Source organism: Neodiprion fabricii, chromosome 3 (genome assembly GCF_021155785.1).
Source record: "Neodiprion fabricii isolate iyNeoFabr1 chromosome 3, iyNeoFabr1.1, whole genome shotgun sequence".
Classification (NCBI taxonomy): domain Eukaryota; kingdom Metazoa; phylum Arthropoda; class Insecta; order Hymenoptera; family Diprionidae; genus Neodiprion; species Neodiprion fabricii.
The window spans coordinates 33,881,935-33,903,709 of record NC_060241.1 but is presented as its reverse complement, the minus strand read 5'-3'; the positions used below and the strand labels follow the sequence as shown (position 1 = coordinate 33,903,709).

Below are 21,775 nucleotides of genomic sequence, written 5' to 3'. Positions count from 1 at the left end.
GTTCGGTTATGTTCGGAATATTTCCGATGTATCCCCCAATAAGACGCTCGGATTTTATTTCTCAGCCTGTGCAAGATATTCGTATAGACATGCAGCTCTTGAGTATTTTTATAGTTTATGAACACAACAACGTTAGCGCCACGTAGAGGAACTAAAAAACGGGAACAAATCGCGTACAATTTTTTGTAGTGGGGGTATAGCTATAAAACGAAGAATATTTTTACGTAGACAAATTTTCATAAGTATTATCGTAACTATAAGACTGACGCTTAGTACAATTACGTACATATCAGTATTTTCATGAGTAAGTGAGGGGTTTAAAAATAAAATGAGAACCAATGATAAGTTATGAGTAAAATATGTATTCTAATGTTAACTGTTTGTACAAATTAAATTCAATTTTATTAAATATTTGGAGTATATTCATTCTAAAATCAATTAGTCTTTACAATTAAATTAACTTGATATACATATATTTTGATTAAATGAATAACCGTTCGATTAGAGCTTCGCGTATTGCAAAACCCTCTCCAGACTGCCAATGCGGTGCTTGAGGTGGCAATTCATCCGCTTCTTCTTCTTCGATGCGATTATCTTCCGGAACAGCATTATCCAATGTTAGTGATAAATTGTGTAGTACGGCACAAGCTACAACAATTGTGGTAGAGCACAACAATTTGGTTCCCAAACCTCGGGATAGGCAAGGAAAACGTCGCTTCCAAACTCCAAATGTTCTTTCAACAATTTGCCTTGTTCTGCTTTGTACGTTGTTATACCTATCAAGATACCGACTTGGTTAATTCACACATGTATACTTTGTCAATTTTATGACTACTTATCGAAATCTAAAGTAATGCGATAATCTTTATCTTACCTTTGTTGAGCATCTGTAATTGGATTTGCCAATGGAGTCAGCAGAAATGGCAAGCACGGATAGCCGGCATCTCCAACCAGGGTTCCAGTAAGTTGTCTCTCATGATTGTCTCTGTACAGTACAAAATGTATTAGCAATCATTTATTCCATGATCACAGGAAGCAATGAAATCACTTTATATTTTCAGTAGAATGTCAGAAATTATAATCACAATGATCCTTACTTGAAAGCTAGCGGTAGCGTAAAATCGTAGACATATTAATAATTGCATGACAGGTGGAATTGGTAGACCACGATTATTGGCACTGACTAAGGCAGCTTCAATTCTAGGTAGTATTCCGTACATAATACCATCCTTTGAAAATCGGAATCGCCGTTTGAACTCCTGCTCGGATTAAAACTCGAACGGGTTTTGACCATCTCTGATGTATCTCTTTAGAGCTCGCTGTACTTCACCCTCGTCTTCGTCATTCGGCCCAACGTTGACCATTGCAACCACCTCAATCATATTATTCATTTCTTCGATCTGATCGTAGAAATTAAACATATCTTGCATATTCACCAGTCAATAGAATTTCACTATTCACTTCACTTCACAAATTTTTCAAAGCGAATGCTCTCATAACCTCTATTTCAATTGCAAGTTTCCGTTGCTACCCTTTTACAGTAAATAATCCCGTCCCAGCTGCACTTTCCCAAACATTCCTTCACAATCTATTCCTGTTAATTTATATTGTTCGAATATAATATTTTCCAAACAATTCGTAATTATCAATTTCGTACGCATCAGAGCAATTGAGTAATATTTAGGCAACAAGCATTTGCTTAAGTGCAGTCCGAACTCGACTTGATCAAGATACGTAAATAAGACGGCGTTAATTGACTATGAAACGTTGCGTGCTCAAGACCATGCTTATTTCAAATAAGACGGGACTATGCAACCTTGTAAGCACGCTTCGAATAAGACCGACTTGATGAAGACCGTCTTATTTGCCGCGTCTCAAGACCGTCTTGTTTGACGTCTATGGAACCAAACGCCATCTTAAGGCCTCGTATAAGACCGTCTTAAGCCCCCCGCACACGACGCTTGTTTTGCTGCTGGATTGCTTGCTAGATTTTACCGCTGGGTTCCAAGTTGGCTGTGGCGCTGGGTGCAACGATGGCACCCTCGTTGGGTTGGCTTCACACGATGCTTGTCGCTAGGCGTGCTGGCGTGCAGGGAGCCTAGAGAGAAAGTATAGTCGAATACGTAGTCCCAGCATTTCTAACCTCAACAGTACCATGGACGCTCGAGTGCAACAAACTATTGCGGCTGAAATAATTCGACGTAGGAAAGCAATTATCGTGTCAGCTGTAGCAACTGCTTTTAAACGTAGACATCTACTGAAACAACGAAAACGTAAATTGTGGAGTCGCGAGTGGCTGTTACGGCGTGATAGAGGACAGAATGTTCTAAATATGGTATTTCGTGAGCTCGGGTATGTAACCATATGATTTTCATTTTATTTATTATTACTTTTTTGGATTTTCAATTTTATACTTGACTTTTCAATGCATATTTATACTAAATTTTTGTTTAGCCCTGAAGATCCAGCCAGTTTCACCAATTATACTTGAATGATGGAAGATGACTGGAATGAGTTGTTGACACTTCTGACTCCGGCCATAAAAAAACAGGATACCGTTATGCGTCAAGCTATATCACCGAGGGACAGACTCACTGTGACTCTTCGATATTTAGCAACGGGCAATACCTTTCAAGATTTGAGTTACTCCACTCGCATAGCCGCGAACACAATTTCAAAAGTGATTGACGAAACTTTAAGAGCAATAGTAGAAGTACTCGACTCAAAAGTATGGAATTTCCCATCATCGCTGGAGGAATGGCAGGTTATCGCTCACAAATTCGATACTTTATGGAATTTTCCTCATTGCATCGGTGCGCTGGATGGGAAACACATCAATTTTCGTCCCCCTCGAAGTGACTGATCGATTTACCGTAATTATAAGGGAAAAGACAGCATTGTGCTTCTGGGTCTTGTCGATGCTGAATACAGATTTTTGTTCGTTGACGTCGGAAGAAATGGACGTATGCACGATTCTGCTGTTTTGCGTGAGAGCCCATTATGGACTAAGATCAACGATGGAACGTTGAACTTACCTGCTCCATGTGAAATTCCAGGCTTTTGTTACAAATTACCGTACGTGATTGTCGGTAACGACGCATTTGCCTTGAAACCTAATTTGTTAAAGCCGTATCCGGATAGAAACTTGACGCTTGGCAAAAGAATATTCAACTACAGATTGAGCCGTGCTCGCAGAACTGTTGAAAACGCTTTTGGCATACTGGCAAACAGATGGCGCGTTTTACTTTCTACGATATCTCTCTCCGTTCAAAAAGTAGAAAGAATAACTTACGCGTGTATGCTTTCACATAATTATTTAATCAATAAATCTAACAATGATTCCAGTCAATGGTACGTACCGCATAATTACAGAATCTCAACCCGCAGTGTAATGCAGTACAATTATCCGAAGGGCAGAATGCCTCCCTATATCTGAGAAATAACCGAAGCAGTAACGAAGTTCTAGAGATACGAGATAAATTTTGTGAATACTTTAATACTACAGGCATAGTGCCATTTCAATATACCGCTATTGAACGAGGTAACTATTAGTCGTTGCTCTACGAGCAAGTTCATAGTATTTATTCATTTATTAATTTATTTACTAGCACTGCGGCCGCGGCTTGTATTTGTATTGGACAGTATTTGTACAATGTTTATACAGAAATAAATAAATGCCATTACTGGTTTTATATTATTTAAATTTTGTTTGTGTACGAAAGACTTTTGAAAATATCTCTTTGACTAAGCAGCATCGACAATTGAAAAAAGAATCCCTCCAAAATTACACAGATTCTCGAGTTTTTGGATATTCGCCGAGGACTTCTGGGAAATTTCGAGAAATTCCGGAGAGTGTGAATGGCCAGAGTGTCGTTCGAAGTGCAAGCGACGAAGGGAACGATTATATTTTTTTACGACTTTTTCTCAACGATTATCGAAGCTGGTGTCAGAGAGAAAAGTTCGACCGAGAAAAATCCATAGTTCCTGAGTACTGTGAACTGTAGTTAATTTTGTTCCTTCATCGATCTTGCCGCTTCACATTGACCTTAATTTTAGCAATTGGAGTAATTTTTAATGCTTACAATTATACATAAAGAATGACGTGAAATATTAAACATAAATAACGAAATGAAAAAACAAACAGGAGACTTATGGAATGGAATTTTTATAAAAGAAAATGAAAATCAAGATTTTTTGGTTGTCGGTGATGTCAAAACAGGTTGGTGTACTCTTTTTCTGTCACTTTCTAACCAGAATTTATTCCCCCTCGATCGAACAAGATTTTACATCGAAGAAATTGTCATGATTGTTTTTTTTCGATTTTTGAATTTTGAAAATTTAAGGAAAACGTGGAAAACAAAAATTTCCTTCGTTCATCATTTTTTTCTGGTTTGTTTGTCGATTTTTGAAAATTGAAAATTTAAGGAACACATGAAAAATGGAAATTTCTCATTTATCATTCCCTTCAGGCTGCTTAAAAGTTTTTTTTGCTTTTCTACGAAGATAAAGGCACGATAGGGTGTTTTTTTCGACTTTTGAATTTTGAAAAGGAACACGTGGAAAATAAAAATTTCTCGTTCGTCTTTTTTTTATCAGGTTTTTAAAAATAGTATTTTGCTACGCGCAAGAAAACCATCACGAAAAATAGCACACGTTCTATCACCGAAATCCAGCACGCGACCACGCTTCAGAGCCATCAGAGGCGCCACTTTCTAGCAGCGCTCCCAGCAGAGCAGCCATCCTAGTACCCCGCATGCGATCTATCAGCAAAACAAGCCCCGTGTGCAGCGGGCTTTATTCGAGTCCGGTCTTAAGCACTGACTATGAATACCGGCCTATGAATACGGGCCATACAAGCCAAGCAGGACGTGTAGCTCCGTCCATATCTGTAGCCAATGAGTTATCGCTTCTTAAACGATGTGATCCGCCGCCAATGGCAGCTCCACACTCGTTACAATTGCTTTCTTCCATGGCACCTCCACAATCTCCTATAGTGTAAATATGTCCATTCGGACACTTGAACCAATGGCCTTGTTTGTAGCCCATTGCTTTAACAATCATCTTACGCTCGTTATCCATCAGGATTACTTTTTTCATATCTAATAATGGTGCGAGCAGATGTATCTGGTTTTTAATATCCAATTCTCTTTCTTCAGTAAATTTATGAACACTTGTCAGTTTCTCTACTAAATTTATGAAATCTATTTCATGTTCCACGGTGTCATTATGCTGGAAGACGATCTGAAGATTCATCTTACAAATTTCAGCCTGTAAAATACATAACAAATGAAAATGTAAACCAAATAAAGAAATCCTTCAAACTAAAACGCAAGATGTGGCTTGATACAGTGAAATTTCTATTGAACGGAGTTTGATTATTTAGATATAACAGTCAGAAATGAAATATTATACCACATATCAAAATTAATCTACATATCGCGAACACATGAAGAATTACATCAGTACAAAGTATAAAATTTTAGCAGTTGAAAAATTTAGTTCTCAAAATTGGTATTTAAAATTTCTAGATTTGGTATCTAAATACAGATCAAATACATTTATTACCATATAATGTAATCTCTGAAGTTCTTTTTCGATGTCATTGATTTCCTGATTGGAAATCTGTCCCCTAATTGAGAGTGATTGTACCAACATCACAACCTGATCGTTTAACCATGGATAGATCGTAATGGTGGGATCTATATTTTCCAGTTTTTCGATTACATGCTGTAAGATGTTCAGTGTGATCTTGGTAGCTTCCGTTGCTCGGACATCCAAAACCTGCCGGCGCTTTTTCTTTGTCATAGGAAACACTTTTGTGTGCAAAATTTTTAAAAAATTGTTCAGATCCGGGAAACCTATAATTAAAAATGTTTGTTATCCACATGGTCAAAGATTGTTAATGAGTTCATTGAGGGGTTATTTGATTTAACCACTTCCTAGCCATCGTCCCATATTTGGAATGAACGCGTGAAAAATTCGACCCAGAAGAGGTTAATAGGTTCGCAAAATAAAGTTATCGCCATACGTTTCGGCCCTGAATTGAGTCTTCTTTAAATAAACAGAAATTTAATGAATTAATGGTTTATTTTTCGCAATATTGACATAAATGTCACTGAAGCGTCGGCAAAGATTTTGCTTTATATGGATGTATGGTATAATAGGATATCAAGAAAGATTATAGCGCAAGTGAGGTCAAGTAATTTTGCCAAACCAATACTGTTTTTTCACTAGTGGAAGTTAACTTGTCGATAAAAACTTCAGCTTTTCAAATCAGAAAGTGAATCTGTCAGCTTGATGTAGTAGTTGTGTTTCCTTGCAGTGATGCAATAAACTATGCCTGAATTCAAAATGAAAAATAAATCAGATGGTTATTGTATTCACACAATACATTCGATATTGAGAACTTCCATGTGAGACTTGCTAGGTAATGGATATAGCGGTATTATTTAATAATATGTTTATGTGCGTACTCTGTGAAATTCGATTTTCTTGCATGCGTTTAATTTCTTTGAGGAAAAGCTGTTGCTGGTTCAGCAAACATGTTTGATCTCCAAATATTTTTTTCTTGATTGCTTGTACATCTGCCACATCAGTTTTAATTTGATTCATTATTCGCATACATTTACTGATAAACGTTTTGCAGCGTGGGCAGGTTTTCATTTGAATTGGGTCACTGCGTTCTGATACCCATGTCAAAAGCCCTTCACTTTCTATGCAATGTCCACAATCTTCCAATAATATGAATCTGTTGAAATATTAAATTTTAATTTGTTACTTATTAACATTTTCATCAGTTATCAGTAATTTTAATGGGTTAAATATCACCATTGATGCAAATAATGGTAATTCACCTTGCATTTGGTTCATCTTCATTGCCAAGGAAAAATTCTTCTATAAGTTCTTCTTTATTACAAATTCGGCATAATGGTGGGCATGGCTCCCCGCAAAAACCAACACAGGGATGGCCACATTTTAATAGCTTTGGGCACTCTTCATTGCACGGCTCCCTATCACACAATTCGGAGCAGCTTTTGGTGCATTTGGAGTGAGGACATCCCCAACCACATTTTTCCTAATACAAAGTAATTTATAATCAATTCTTGTCATGAACGAACTACAACGAGAAATATTGAAGAATAATTAAATCCGAAAAATATTGAATCTAAATAAGTGTACGTTATCTACATCCAAATAGACAAAATATCTTACAGACCTAATATCATGATATTGCTCACAGTGAGGTCAGTTTAAATCATACCTTGCATGGTGTGCATGGTTCGCCACATTTTTTATTGCATCTATTGTGGCGACACTTAACTTCACAAACTTTCTTACAAGGTGGACACTCTTGTCTGCAAGGAACTTCGCATCTAAACATTTAATATTTGTTATATTGACAACATTATTCCTTGTTCTTATCTGCATCAAATATAGTTTTATTTTTCACTGTATCAAAATCATTGTGTGTTAAGACATTTGATATGTTTCACATCAATGGGGTAGATTATAGTTTTAATTTATCTAAGATCTGAAACGATTTGTATTTCACTTATCTATACTAAAGAGAAAATCACTTGATGCATGCAGATATCTTACTTATGCCCACAAACGAGAATGTTGCCACAGATTTCGCCGCAAGGTGTGTGTATGCGTCCTTGTTTACAGTATCCACAATTACCTTTGCAGATGTGTCCACAAGCCAGTTCCGTCATACATGGTTCTTTACAGTATTTCAATAATTCCAGCAGATTTCCTGATTGGAACAAAAAATTTATTGGTCAAAGGATTCATATTTAACTATTTGTACTATAAGCGATATCGCTGAGTACTTTTCTAGCTTCAAAACAGAATTTTATTGTGCAGTCTGCAAAAAATAACTGGAGTCAAATTCCACACTGTTCCATATTTTTATAAATGATTTGAATCATTATTATAATTCATGAGTTCCTTACTTGTTCCTTGCAAATAACAAGGCACTGAAAAATTGTGTCCACACAATCCGAGTTCACTTCTACGCACCATGAGTTTACATGCAGTAGTGCATGGGTCTTTACACTTAGCTTTGCAAGGATGTCCACAGGCTAGTTTAAGCTTGCACTCATTACTACATTTTGAAGATGTTGCCTCTTCGCAGCATTTTAATTTTATGTTATGTCCACATGTGCTTGTTTTTTCAACCTGCAATATTTTCAGTATTGTAATTCACCTTGGTAAGTTTTTTGAATTGAATGCAATTATATAATCGATTTTGCATGTTTTACTCACGATTACTTGACATTTTCCACAAATTTCACTGCATTTCAATTGACACTTGTGACCGCAATCCATGTCACGCTTGCATGGCTTATTACACACAATTCCTTCAACATCTTCACTGCATAAGCAATCAAAGTAATGTCCGCATGAGCGTTCTTTCTTCATTTTGATGTCACATAAGGTGCAATCTTCGCTACATTGCTTTTTGCACACATGATTCATGGTACAGTTGAGATTAGTTTTCGTACATTCCTTCTGACACATGTACTGTAATAATTAATATCTTGTATAATGTATTTCAGTAAGACCTGATGTTAATGACATTTTCATTGAAACAACTTGAACATTCGACATTACTAAAAAGCGTAATATACCGTCAAGTGATCAGGGTCATCATTTACGTGGCAGTTCAATTCACAAGAGTGGCCACATGGAACTCGAACATCACAGGGATATGAGCATGGGTAATCTTTGACAGATTTATGACACGGCTTTACAACCGTGTGATTACAGTCAGGTAAAGTCTCGTTGACCTGAAAATTTGGAGCAGCCTATAAAATTCGAGTTAGCTGCGATCTTTAAATTAGTGATCATCGAGCTTGAGACACGACGGTAATTCTTTTATTGCAAACATACCATGACAGGACATAAAAATGATCCTGAATCTACCCAACATGGGACAGGCACAGTGTGGCCACATTTCAGTTCTCGATCTTCGAATACGAGGCAGTCTTTACAAGTTTGAGAACATGTAAATGGACAAGGATGACCTTTTGGGCAAGCTTTACGACAAGGTTGATGGCACTTATGTTCTGCAACATGCTTACGGTCCAAAACATGACATACGCTCAAACAGGTATGTCCACAAGACAATTTTGTATCACATTTTCTCAAGCAGCCTCCTTCCGGAGATTTTTGAAAATCCATTGAACTCTGTACCTGTATGTTAATTCTATGCTGATTATTTGTAAAAGTAGTTTGACATTCTTATATTACTTGAAACATATTGATATGAATACTTACGCTTAATAATTCATGAGGGTGAATTTGACATTGTAATTCGAGACAATCACCAATCGCATTGTCATTTTCCAAAACATTTTTAATTTTGGGCCAAATATGATTATTTGTTATGAGATTATGCATATTTCCCATAATGTAAAGACCCGCTCGAGCACGCGACAGTGCTACGCAAACTCTGTTTTCTTCTCTGAGAAAACCGACATTTCCTTCTTCATTGTTTCGCACTAATGATAAGAGAATTATTTTATTTTCTTCACCCTGGTAGTTATCGATCGTTGTTATGCGTAAATTTCTGAGGATTGAATAACGCTCTCTCTCCTGAAAGTAGAAAAAGCACAATGGAGTTTTCTAACATTTTCATCCAGTAACAGTGCCTGAGCCATAAGAAATATTCTCACCTTTATCAATACGAATAATTGACCAGCATAGGTACAGACTATCGTAATTTCTGATACATCATATCCTTGTAATATCAGATGTCTGGCAAATGCTACCAGAAATTTGGCTTCGTGCGGATTTGTCCAAGTGTCATCATTGTGATCAGAGCTAACTTCCTTGTGCTCATGATGCAGGAAAAATAAATTTTTACTCACACCTTCAATTGGAGGGTATGCGCAAACGGATTCATGATTGTAAAGCGTGTCATATATAGATGGGCATATCAATGCAGCAATTTCTGGTCGCATTCGATGTTGATTTGTCAATTGCGTATAATCTCCGTGTATATTGATCATTCTTTCGAACAACGATATGTTCAAATTATATTTAGTTCCTAACTTGTGAACAGCTGCTTTTGGTCGCAATTGCTTATGATCCCCAACCAGGATGAGGTGTTGGCAACTTTTAGTTAGAGAGCAAACTACATGAGCTTCAAGAATTTCAGCTGCTTCTTCTACCAGTACTAAATAGGTAATAAAATTATTGTGAATGGTTATAAAAATTAATATGAGTCTGTTTTGTTCCGGAATCAAATCATGATTTTCAAATTATACGAATATTTTTAGTAATTTATTTACTTGAATATAAATCTTTAAATAATTTATTCCCAAGTTAATTCTGCATTGTGTACTAGGTTGTTTTCGTCAGCCAAGAAACTGGCATCAAAATATTAAGAGCACTTGTATCATTCTACACAGAGCAAATATTATATCTACCTATTGGTGCATGAAGAGCACGTATGGAAGTGTGTAGTCTTGCCGCAGCCGTTGTAGTAATTCCGATGACTTCATGTTCCTGTAGTATTTCTAAATCAAAATACTCTTTAGCGTCTTTCAATTCCTGAAGTAGGTATCCAGACCTTTTTTTAAGTTCAGCTAAAGTGGACATTGCGGTTTCATAACTGATTGTTATCCATCGCCAATATTCTTCCCAATTTGGATGTTGAGGACGTCGGTTTTTTTCTGTATTTAATAATGGATGTTGAGCCAATTGTTGCTGAAATATAAAAAGATTAGAAATAAAATTAGGTACAAATATTTAACAATAGAAACAAAATATAAAAAACTCCAGTTCCATCAAAGTCAATTCCAATACAACTTGATAATGTTAGAGATTTCAAAAACGACGTTTCAACTTGTACGGAACATTTAGTTTTATCCTTTAGTTTCGAATTTTTAAAATGACGTAATATGAATATTTTTAATTGAATTTTTATCTATATCTACGGGGATGCAGGTCATGTTATAACCCTACTGGAATATTTTTTTGAATCTTTAACACTACACCATTGACTATACATAATTATACTAACCTGTAATTTTGATCGTAGTTTACGTAGTTCAGTAATATCATACTCCAATCCAGTAGTCGGATTAAACGGCAGAATACTCATTTCATTTGTGCATAGATGCATTTGTGCATAATTCTCATGTATTAGTTCATCTATACATTCCAGAGGAAGTACAAATTCACAGTGATCAAGTGAAAAGAATAACTTGGAAAATAATTGAGTTTGCCAAGGCATGTCTAATTCATGTGTTGAATACGTCGAATTCTTCCTAGTTACGGGCTCGACTAAGTTAGATTTCCATTCAAAATTTTTATGTCGTAAGGTAGCTCTATGCTCACGTAATTGCTCGACAGTGATATATTCTGCAATGAATTCAGCGCTGAATCCGAACAGCCGTTTCAAGAGGTCCTGATTATCAAGTTCGTATAATGCTGGTTCTCTACAATATTTCTGCAGTTCGTATACCGACACAATACTATTCTCTTGTGTTAAATTCTCAATCACATTGCAGGTTTCTTTAATTTCCTGTATATTGTATTGCAATTCGCGTTTTGCAAAATGCATATTTGACTGCGCATTTCTTGCTGAATCGCTGAAAATAAAACTGTTGCTACGTTTGTTCTTGATTGAGCATTGCTCCAATCTTGGATTACTTGATTTGCTACCAACACGGACGATAGAGTCCGTGTACTTTAATATACCATCAAGAATTTGATCCAGAGCATGATTTGTCAAGCATACAACCATGACTGGCCCATGTTTCAGCCAGTATTCACGATTCTCCAAAATCGTGCGGATTATTTGCAAAGCGAGAAAAGTCTTGCCTGTTCCTGGTGGTCCTTGGATAAGTACAAGTTCTTGAGTGAGTGCACTTTTGAATGCTTTGTATTGCATTTCATCTAGATTTAATTCCTGAGCTGATGGCCATGTTCGGTTTGATGCTACAGGTAGTTCGATTCCCTTGTAACTGAATATAGTTTCTCCGAAGGTCAAGTAAGTCGAGTTAATGTAACGAGGTCGGAAAGTCGAAGTATCAGCGTCTACTAGATAATTTCTCATTGGAAAATTCCTCTCATTCATATGCAGCATAGCATTTAGTACTACAAAGTATGGCTCAAAGTACAATTTTGGTTCCAACATGACAAAATCACTGTCGTAAAATTCCGAATTAATCTCTGTTCCACCGCATGGCTTGATTGTAAGTATACCTTTTTCAAGATATTTCTCATCTCGGTGGGAAATAGTTGCGAACAAAATGGTATTGAAATTATCGTTGCTCAGGCATAACAGCCCACCGAATATAAGCCTTTTGGAATCTCTCCAATTGATGTTATTCTTGATTCCAAAAAATATTTCAACTCCATCACGAATAACACCAAAATCATCGCTATTGGGAATTACGAATCTGACTTTCTTGTAAATGCGTAGGTTCTTGTTCCGACGTTGGTTGAAGTCATTCAAGTATTCGTCAATGCCATCACGAAGAGGGCCTATAAAATCTTCACGCAGTAAACGAAACTGCACGTCAAGATAATGTTCTACTGAATTGTAAGCTTCTTTGACTTTATTAATCCTAATGAAAGGATGACTATCAAGCAAATCCTTTTTCGTTGGTATAATGCTCAAGGACCTGAAGTCTTCAGGTGGACTTTTCTCCAATTCTTCAGGCCTTTTAGCATGAATTGCGCTCTTCATTTCGAAAATTTGTAATTGGCTTTGCAACTTATTGGACATATATAATGCAGCGGTCTTGACATTTTTATCAATTACATAATCTTGATTGTTTTCAATGCTTGTGATAATAATATTCATTTTGTCTAGAATCCCCGGAAGTTCGTCTCTAGCTTTACTAGGCAAAAGATCAACCATTGTTTGGAATATTTCGATTAAATTCTTCCAGAACCCATTTCTATCTTCCCAATAAATGTTGTTACTTTTCTTAGCAGCCGATTCACTTTCGAAAGGCAATGACATCAGATACGTCTCTAAGCTTTTTAGAAACGTTTCAGAACAGGCACGACTTAGTATGCCGCTCATATTCTCTGTGAAGTTACCTTTGCAAAGATTTTTGAGGACCCGCACAGTCATTACTAAGGCGTCTGGTGTAAATGTACTGTTCAAGAATTGTTCAAATTCTGTTCTTTGTTTCATTAACGTAGCTACGACTCGATCACTAGTCATTTTGTCTAATTGTTCCAGGTGCGTAAAATTAAAGTATTCTGCACTACATGTGGCTCCAATTCTGGTATCCCAAGTAAAAATATTGCCACTAGGTTTGTACGAGGAGTGTTGTCGGTGATATCTAAAATATTATATTACATTTAAGATAGTCTTATGCAACGGCGAAACTGAAAATATGAATATGAAAAATGTTTTTATGTACATACCTAGAACGTGTGAAGCTATTGGTTTCTTGTATATTATATGCACTTCTATTGGGGTACCCATGATTAGAACTTCTATTGTATACTTCATACTGAGGGGTTCTGCAAAATGTGGGAACGAATTGTTGTAGCGTCTGTGTATTAAGATAGCTTTAAATGAACAATTCTGGTCATAGTAAAATCGAAGAAAAAATACTTAATATCACAAAAACTTTATTGGACGAGTATTTATGCATGTTAAACTGTGAAATAGTATGTTAAACTGTGAAATATAAATAATATTAATAAAGATAGACATATCATGACCAGCATTGTGATTTAGAAGTGGCATATCCAAGAGTGCCCTGAGTAAACAAATTGGCACTGACAAGCTCTGCTACATGAATAGCATGCTACGAGTGGCGCAAGTGACGTTTCCGTGTTTACAGCGCATCCATAAACCACTGTGAATGTCATCATGAAATCACAAGTTTTAATTGTCATTAGTTTTGATATTCGATTAATAGTTATAATCAAAAAACATCTCCTTTGCAGTACTTGCACCATTGCTCACATGTAAATTTGTTAACATCAATTGAAAATAAATTAAAAACCGTAAAGGCCATCAAGCCGAAATTTTGTACACACGTTTAACATTACATTTACTACGTATACACAAAATTTGGATCCGGTTTGGAAACTTTTGTTGCAGTTTAGAACCACCTTGATACTCCAATTATCCCAGTCAGCATGGTCAAAAAATGGATATTCACTCATACAAGTTCTTTTTTCGATGCATTTTGTTTTACAGCTTCATTTGCCTATTAGAAACAAGATCTGAAAGTTCACTGCATTACGAGAGCAAACTTTGCGTCGATCGATTGAGTGTAGAAAAAGTGCCCAAAAGTGTTTTGTTTTTGCAAATATATTCGTATACTTTGGTTCTACGATGCAAATACCTATTATCAAAAATAAAGCTACAGACTACGTTCTCAGCATAACAGCACACAGGGAAACTTATTGTATCACCGTGAATTTTTGTACTCTGAAATACCTACATTACTGGTCAGATTCACGTAACATTCGATATAAGTCACTCATTTATGAAAAACCCCTGCCTGTTCATAGTTTTTACTTTTTTAACCTACCAAACATAATTTATAAGACTAGAAGTCAGTCATAAAAATTTAATTTATTCCAAAAATTTTGCGACTGCCGAATTAACATAAATCGGACTTACGGTTTTGTGCCTTTCAATCTACTGTGAAAGTGCCGTTGAAAACCACCCTCTGTATCACCATTAGATTTTTCTTCAGAGGATCCATTTCGACTTCTCCAGTTGTCATGATCTGCATAGCAATTAATACATGTATCAGAATGAGACATGTGATCAACTGTCTAATATTAAATTTTCACACGATCATATAATTAGAAATGTGAATTCAAGTTATAGAAAGGAATAATTATATAGATCAATGTGAATAGTATATCATATAATTACCCTATCACAGTCCACGTATCTCAAACGCAAAAAAGGGCTCAACAACCTCATTCTATACTCAATTCTGACTATACGTTAATTATTTCTATGTCGAATGAAAATGTGTTAGAGTTTTTGTGTTTAGAATTGCGTATAGAATGGTCCTTTTTCACTTTTGAGATTCGTGGACTTCAATATTTTGAGATATATAATAGCGCTTTTCTTTAGTTTTTACAGTGGCGTTACGTAATGTACTTTACATACCATTTGATCTACGCATTTTGCTGCACGAGTGCCGGTATAAACGTTGTGTAAATTAAAGAAATCAATGAATCGATCATTCGTTGACGAATGTCGTCCTCAGATACTTCGATTTTCGCGTCAAAATCTTACAACTCTTAATGTGACAAAAAAACGAGCCTACTGCTCTTGACCACGATTTGCGACGTTGTGCGTTACAATACGGTTGCTTTGTAATGAGTAAACTCACAAAGAACTCCAGGGAAACCCCCGATACTCATAATCATAGCGATCAATATATATATATATTATACAAAGAACTCCAGGGAAACCCCCGATACTCATAATCATAGCGATCAATATATATATATATTGATCGCTATGGTTATGAGTATCGGGGGTTTCCCTGGAGTTCTTTGTGAGTATATATATATATATATTAGTGAATCATGGAAAAAATCATGGAGACTAACAACTTTAAAATGGTTGATCTGTTGCTTAGTGCTGCTTCCTGGTGCTGCCGAGCTGAATCCGAGAAAAGTTGCGGAAAAAGTCGACTTCCGACTACGATATAAATCAATCATCTTGTTAAAAATGACCAAATGACGGTTATTAACTATCGACGAACCGTATAAGTAGTATGAATAATATTTTGACAGACATGGTTTTGATTGGTAATTTAGAATGAGTGCTTCCATTTACTTGACTCAAATCGACTCGCCGCGTGTCGCTATTTCTGGTGTAACCGGCCAATCTAAGCAAAGGAATACACCAGAAATAGTGACACGAGTCGACTTGAGTCAGTAAATGGCAAGCTAGGGATGGAAACATGAGCTGAAGAATCGATTCTCGATTCCGATTCTTTTTTCCGAGATTTCGATTCTCAGAATCGATTAATCAATTTCAAGAATCGATTCTTTTAAAGAATCGATTCTGAGTAAGATTTTTCTTTTTTTTAATTAAAATTTAATAAATTTTTTTTTTTTTTAAATAAAACTTGTAAAATAAGGTTAAAGGTACAATAAAATGTAAATTTATAAAATATTATATTTTATTAAAAAAGTAACATTTGAAAACATTAATAAGACTAGTATTTTTTCATTCAATATTGATGCTATAGTGTCATTACTCCGGTTTTAAAATAAATTATAGAATCGATCGCTAAGAATCGATTCTAGATCGATTCTGATAACCGGGAATCGAATCTAAAGAATCGAGTTTTTTGACCACAGAATCGATTCTCGGGTAGAATCGGAATCGATTTTACCATCCCTATGGCAAGCACCCAATGGGTTTGTCTTGCACATCAGTAGCGTGCTTAAAGAACGCAACTAGCTACACTAGCGTTCAACGGCGTTGACTGAAGACCATATTGTTAGATAATATACCGAGAGTTCTTGAAAGAACCTGCACGTAGCGCGCTCGCTTTAACTTTCTCAATCTCAAGGCCTACTTTAACCGTCTTTAACCGATTGAACGTGTTGAACACTGTATTATCAAATACGTAGCAAAGAGATACGTACCATCGGTTGGTTAGTCTTTGCGCAAAAGACGACGATTTTTGGTTTCAAGCATGTCTGTTATTCTATTAGTATGAGACAACAATGAATCAGAGCTGATAGTGTATGCGGTTTAATTTACAACAAATGGGCTAGTACTTGTTAAAGATCTGTTCTCGTTCAAACAATGATCTTTACAGAAGTTTGTAATTGTAAATACGGTGTGAGGCTCAAGTTCGTAACGTTTACACATATAATAACGATACGTTTTTCGGAAAACCTGATATTCCGCAACTTTAGGATTGTCTAAAATACAGTAAAACGTAAAATGCAGCATTGAGAAACTCATGTTTTTCGATTTCAACTCCCTCAAAGTTATCCTCGAGTTGTGAAATAATGATTTTTCATCGGACATTTTGTTACTTCGACATGATTAACTTCATCGTCGAATCGCAATGGGCTGTATAAAATTTTCTTGAATTAATGATTTTGAACTCGTAAACGAGAGTAAATCGATTTTTACGCGATGCACACGGTGGTCCAACTCGACTTGATTATCGTCCAGCGGCGTCGAGGGTTCGACGTACAAATATTGAATTCCACGCGCAGACGCAGGATGCGGAGTGACAATTACGCGGTTACTTCTACATACATCGAATCCGCTCGGAGTATTCTGACTAACACAAAGCCACAGAAAACTCTAATACACATCCAGCTGACATCAAGCGTAAAAGTGAGAGACGGAGCGCGTTGTTCCATTCGTTCTCGGGTCGAAGTAACGGAAGCAACGTACGGATCCGAGACTGTCTATAAACTATTTTTCATCAATAATCGTGCAGTGAAAAATAACATCCGTGCAACTGATCACACTTCGTTTATCCATCTGTTTATTTAACAACTGACTAATCGCCGCTCTTGCGGTGATCACGGTCGCTCAACTGTCAACACCTTCCGTGCACCCTAATTATTTCTAAACTGGTACTGCATCACCGTAAAGCTTTTTGTCAATTGTTGTTGCTGTTGTGACCGCATTGTTGCTCCTATATAACATTAGATTTTTCGCATCGTTGTCATAGTCGTCGTCTTCGTCATCACTTATTGTTATTATTCGTGTCCCTCACGTCTCGTGGGTGCAGATATCCTACCTGTACCATGAGATTTTCGAGATGGGAGCGCGCATCTCTGGAAACGCGCAGCCTCCGCTCTCGCAGCATCACTACGGACTCGGTTGCCCAGTAGCCAAGGCTCCTCGTACTCCGTGGGTGGTTCGGTCCCCATGTAAACTTTAACCACCACCGAAGCTCGCGGTGCAATTGATATTATTAATCGGATATTCTAACAGAAATTGAGCCACACTTGTCTCGCTAATGGCAGACCCAGATAATAATTACGACGACGAGGTAATAATTTTCAAATCCGTGTTAAACAAACTCATTTCTACAGACATTATTCAATTCACAACGATACACTATCACCATTCCTAACGTTAGTTCAATTTTATGTCTATGTTACAGCACGTTTCATGTCTCGAATAGAAATTATAACATACATATATACAGCTCAACTACACTTTTACGTATAGAAAAAAATAGATAAATCAAAAATTACAATGAAAATTATACATTCCTGTTTTACTTTGCATTCGTACAGGCTCGTCTGATATTTCCTAACTCGTAAACTTGGGTACAATCAATTTCTCGACTGGTCCCGGTCCGTAGATGAATAGATTAGCATTGCATGTCGATTCGTTATAAATGCATGAATTAATGTTTTGCCTGTGAGTATAAAAATTCAATTACACGCTTTAATATGTTTCATCAACAGCTTATCTCGAATTGCTCCAGAAGTAGTACACACGATTGCAATGGTCATATTTGCGCATTCAATTCTACATGCTGGTTGATTTTTTGCAAGCATAGTTAGTAGGTGATTAATTATTAGAAGTTTGGAGCAAACATGATAACGTTACTTTTGAGATGTTTCCACACGTTCGTGCAGGGATGAAATTATACCTATAAATATCGATGATCTCCCATTTAAATGTAACGTTCATTGTTGCTCGAAAAACCTGACTTCTCTTGAAAAAAAAGACAACTTTTAAATTACCCTGTTTTATTGTCACGAAAGTCTGCTTTTACTCCGTCGAATTCTAATTAACGGCGAAATGAAACTTATTGCTGAGAAAGGAATAGAAGCGATTGATCAAGTCAATTGTCAAGACCACATTTCCAGAACTTCGTAGAATTTGCTTGTGTATTATACACCATTTCGGTGAAGATACCTATCACATTCGCAAGTCGGACGCCGTAAAACTAATTAAGACAACTCTGACAGAGAAAGCGCGCCGATCGAGCCCAAGATAAACATTCCGAATCGTTATAACATTTTCTTCCGAAAGAAGTCCGCAGCTACATTTTTGCTAGATTCACACTCCTCGATGTCTTAGGAAATATTACCGTGATATACGGCGTTTCTATTCACAAGTCGTTACACTCACGAATATAGGTCGAAGAGTGTCAAGTCGTAAGCGTTATAGTTCCACGCGCGTTGAATTCAGGAGCCCTGCGACAAGGTCGACCTCTCTTCATATTTGATTTAGATAATGGAAAACGGGAAAATGCTGCGGAACTCGGGGGCTGAACGCACCTGTACACGACGGCACGTGATATTAAATAGCACAAGTTTATTGCTGTGTTTTCAATTCGTGTCTGGTCTCGTTCGTCACGAAAGTATATGATCGATTCGTTATTTCAATCACATTCGCATTAAATATTAATGTATAATTTGATATGATGTTGATATTCTCTTCTTAGCACCCAGTATTTTATTATTACTATCATACTGGCATATTTGCTGTTTATTTGGAATAAATAATATCAGTCACTGTCAATATCAACCGTACAGTTGAATAGAACGCTGTGTACATTGTTAATTAATGCCGCTTTCATGGGAAACCGCGGATGCGAACCAGACACAGTTTACACTTCGTTACCTCAGCTTAGTTCGCTCATTTTTCAAAATATGGGCAGTTAGGTTATTCACGCTGTCACTTATAGTGTTATTTTTCAAAGTTTTGATCAATTTATTTGACAATCGGCGATGCTAATTTCGTGGGAAAATATCAGCGGTAGACGTATAATAGAATGGAGCGAATCACTAAGGAACGAGGTTCTCTCGCGTCAACGTTGTTTTTATTTCCAGAACATATTCTTTAAAACGGTTATCCCGAGCTATTTTTAATGTCTTCATTAGTGCCGTCCTAACTATCAGCGAGAAGAGTCTTCAGCAGCAAACCCCGCAGCCCTGAAAGTCCCGCGTTTTTATACGCGGTCGATGTATTCAGCCTTTTCACCACCACGTAAAAGATAGTGTCACAAAAGTGCTGCGGGTGAATCAGTTTCGTCTGTATTTCAGAGTTGCGAAGGCTATAAATGCACGCGGTACATTTGTATCAATAAATATTGCAAGGATATCGTTTTACATGTACGTGGGAAACAGGGCGAATCACGTGCACCTTTTTATGTCGATAAGTGTTGAGCGTTTGACCTGCATGCTTTTTGCTAGGCGTACCGAGCAACTATCGATTCAACCAGCAGCTGACTACCACCGGAGTTTAAGTCGGTTGCTGGGAGGTGAGGCTCTTGCCTTTTACTACGTAAGTGCGTGTATATTTACATGCGAGAGGGTTGCTGGTGGTTGAACCAAGATTAGATGTTGCCTTAGCCTTCCTTTAAGTCGCGTAAGTATCCTAGGTAAGGGGGTTGAAAAGGAGGTAATAATGTCAAGTACCAGCACTGTGTCTTCACGGTCTTTTTCTTTTTCTTGAAATTTCACTTCGCCTTCTCTCCCTTCTCGTTTCTCTTCGCAACTCATATTGCCGAAGTTTACTTTTTTCCCCCTTTTCTTTTCTATCTCTCGTCAATATCATCCGGAAAAATTTTCGCCTCAGTCCAAAGAACTTGTCTGACGAGACAAATTTCAAACTTGCCGATCATGCTGCTCAATTCGCTGTTGAGTTATACGTACGTATATATATATATATATATATATATTGTTTATTTACTTCCTGCCTTCTTTTTCAATCTTAACTTGCCTTGAACATCTTCGTGATATATTGCTCTCTTGACTCAGTTTTTTACAAACTCCAGTTGACTCGTATTCAGCTGGTAGTAAAGTTTTCGCAATCTTTTATATCGTTTGGTCTTTGAAAATTGCTTTATAATCCCACGTCTGGGTAAATAAATGAGAAACTGTTCTCGATGCTATAGGTGCGTTCAGGATATATTTCAAGATACAATGTACATGAGTTCAGCTTCAAAGTCAGACAGTGTCTTATCAATGACGATGATTTTTTTAAACGAATTCGTTATTTATTTCCAAAGGAAGGAACCTACGGTTGCGGCAACGCTAATAAAAAAGTAACCGGAATTTTCTGCTCGACTTAGAAATTTTGTTGTACAGTTTATATATACTGCCTATCGATTTCAAGAAATCTAATTTCGCGACCGTTTTTTGCAAGCAGAGTTAAGAGGTAAACTCCCGAGTAAACTTTGCTCCACGGATCGTATTATTGTTTGTCGTTATCGTTAGCCAGAGTAAACGTACCGTCCTGCAGGTTAGACTGATTTAGTTGAATACGAATTTAATTACAACTCGCTTTGGTGCCGTTTCGCTGGTTCGGAACGCGCCGATCTAGAATTAATTCAAACATTCCAGTGGTACGAAACAAATTTTATTCATAAAATTTGATCTAAATACTGTATTGGATTTGTCTCTGAGAAAATTACTATCGAACCAGTTGTTCATGTACGGTACTTTTTTCATGATGATCGATAGATCGCGTTTAACAAATATTGATTCGGCACGTCTAAAACTACTCTAGTGCGAATCATAAAGGTTTCTTCGGATTTCGTTACGCAAAATTTTTTTCTTCTTCTCACCAATTGCGCTAATGAAGTCGATTACAATTCCATTCTCCAAATATCTGCACTGCGAACGCGGAGGTTTTTGACCTGAGATTCAAAAATGCCGTCAAAAACGAGAACAGCACGTAAAAGTTCCCAACGAGACGTCTCACTTTGCTTCCACTGCGAAGAGGTCTCGAAAATATTGAAAATAATTTCCACAATACGTGTTCAGAGACCATTTAGTTAAAAAATATGCACGCTCCAAATGCTATAAA

General features: G+C 36.8%; 2 protein-coding genes and 1 long non-coding RNA gene across 8 annotated transcripts in view; 1 reads left to right on the top strand and 2 right to left on the bottom strand.

Annotated features, from left to right (window-relative positions):
- LOC124178195 (NFX1-type zinc finger-containing protein 1-like) overlaps positions 1 to 17,871 on the bottom strand; it is a 21,375-nt gene extending 3,504 nt beyond the window's left edge. For 2 of the 3 annotated variants that reach the window (XM_046561423.1, XM_046561425.1), the window contains exons 1-17: positions 17,739 to 17,871; positions 14,615 to 14,723; positions 13,399 to 13,497; positions 11,033 to 13,313; positions 10,437 to 10,716; positions 9,681 to 10,183; positions 9,283 to 9,600; positions 8,896 to 9,198; positions 8,634 to 8,792; positions 8,269 to 8,526; positions 7,956 to 8,181; positions 7,600 to 7,756; positions 7,262 to 7,373; positions 6,855 to 7,075; positions 6,474 to 6,748; positions 5,566 to 5,858; positions 4,855 to 5,268 (exon numbers count right to left, since the gene is read on the bottom strand). In XM_046561423.1, the coding sequence (XP_046417379.1) occupies positions 4,855 to 5,268; positions 5,566 to 5,858; positions 6,474 to 6,748; positions 6,855 to 7,075; positions 7,262 to 7,373; positions 7,600 to 7,756; positions 7,956 to 8,181; positions 8,269 to 8,526; positions 8,634 to 8,792; positions 8,896 to 9,198; positions 9,283 to 9,600; positions 9,681 to 10,183; positions 10,437 to 10,716; positions 11,033 to 13,313; positions 13,399 to 13,497; positions 14,615 to 14,723; positions 17,739 to 17,871 (6,141 nt within the window). Of the gene's footprint in view, positions 1 to 4,854; positions 5,269 to 5,565; positions 5,859 to 6,473; positions 6,749 to 6,854; positions 7,076 to 7,261; positions 7,374 to 7,599; positions 7,757 to 7,955; positions 8,182 to 8,268; positions 8,527 to 8,633; positions 8,793 to 8,895; positions 9,199 to 9,282; positions 9,601 to 9,680; positions 10,184 to 10,436; positions 10,717 to 11,032; positions 13,314 to 13,398; positions 13,498 to 14,614; positions 14,724 to 15,118; positions 15,332 to 17,738 lie in introns of those variants that run through there. The other variant, XM_046561426.1, reaches the window with a different exon arrangement.
- Positions 347 to 977, bottom strand: LOC124178207. The gene is made up of 2 exons (XR_006869761.1): positions 875 to 977; positions 347 to 776 (listed from the first exon to the last, which is right to left on the bottom strand). It is a non-coding gene; the product is annotated as an uncharacterized LOC124178207 (long non-coding RNA).
- LOC124178199 (dipeptidyl peptidase 4) overlaps positions 17,232 to 21,775 on the top strand; it is a 19,153-nt gene continuing 14,609 nt past the window's right edge. For 2 of the 4 annotated variants that reach the window (XM_046561431.1, XM_046561430.1), the window contains exon 1: positions 17,858 to 17,993. Coding sequence is in view for 1 of the 4 variants with exons in the window: in XM_046561430.1 (XP_046417386.1) it covers positions 17,961 to 17,993 (33 nt within the window). In the remaining 3 variants the exon portion in view is untranslated. Of the gene's footprint in view, positions 17,572 to 17,857; positions 17,994 to 19,474; positions 20,616 to 21,775 lie in introns of those variants that run through there. The other 2 variants (XM_046561432.1, XM_046561434.1) reach the window with 2 other exon arrangements.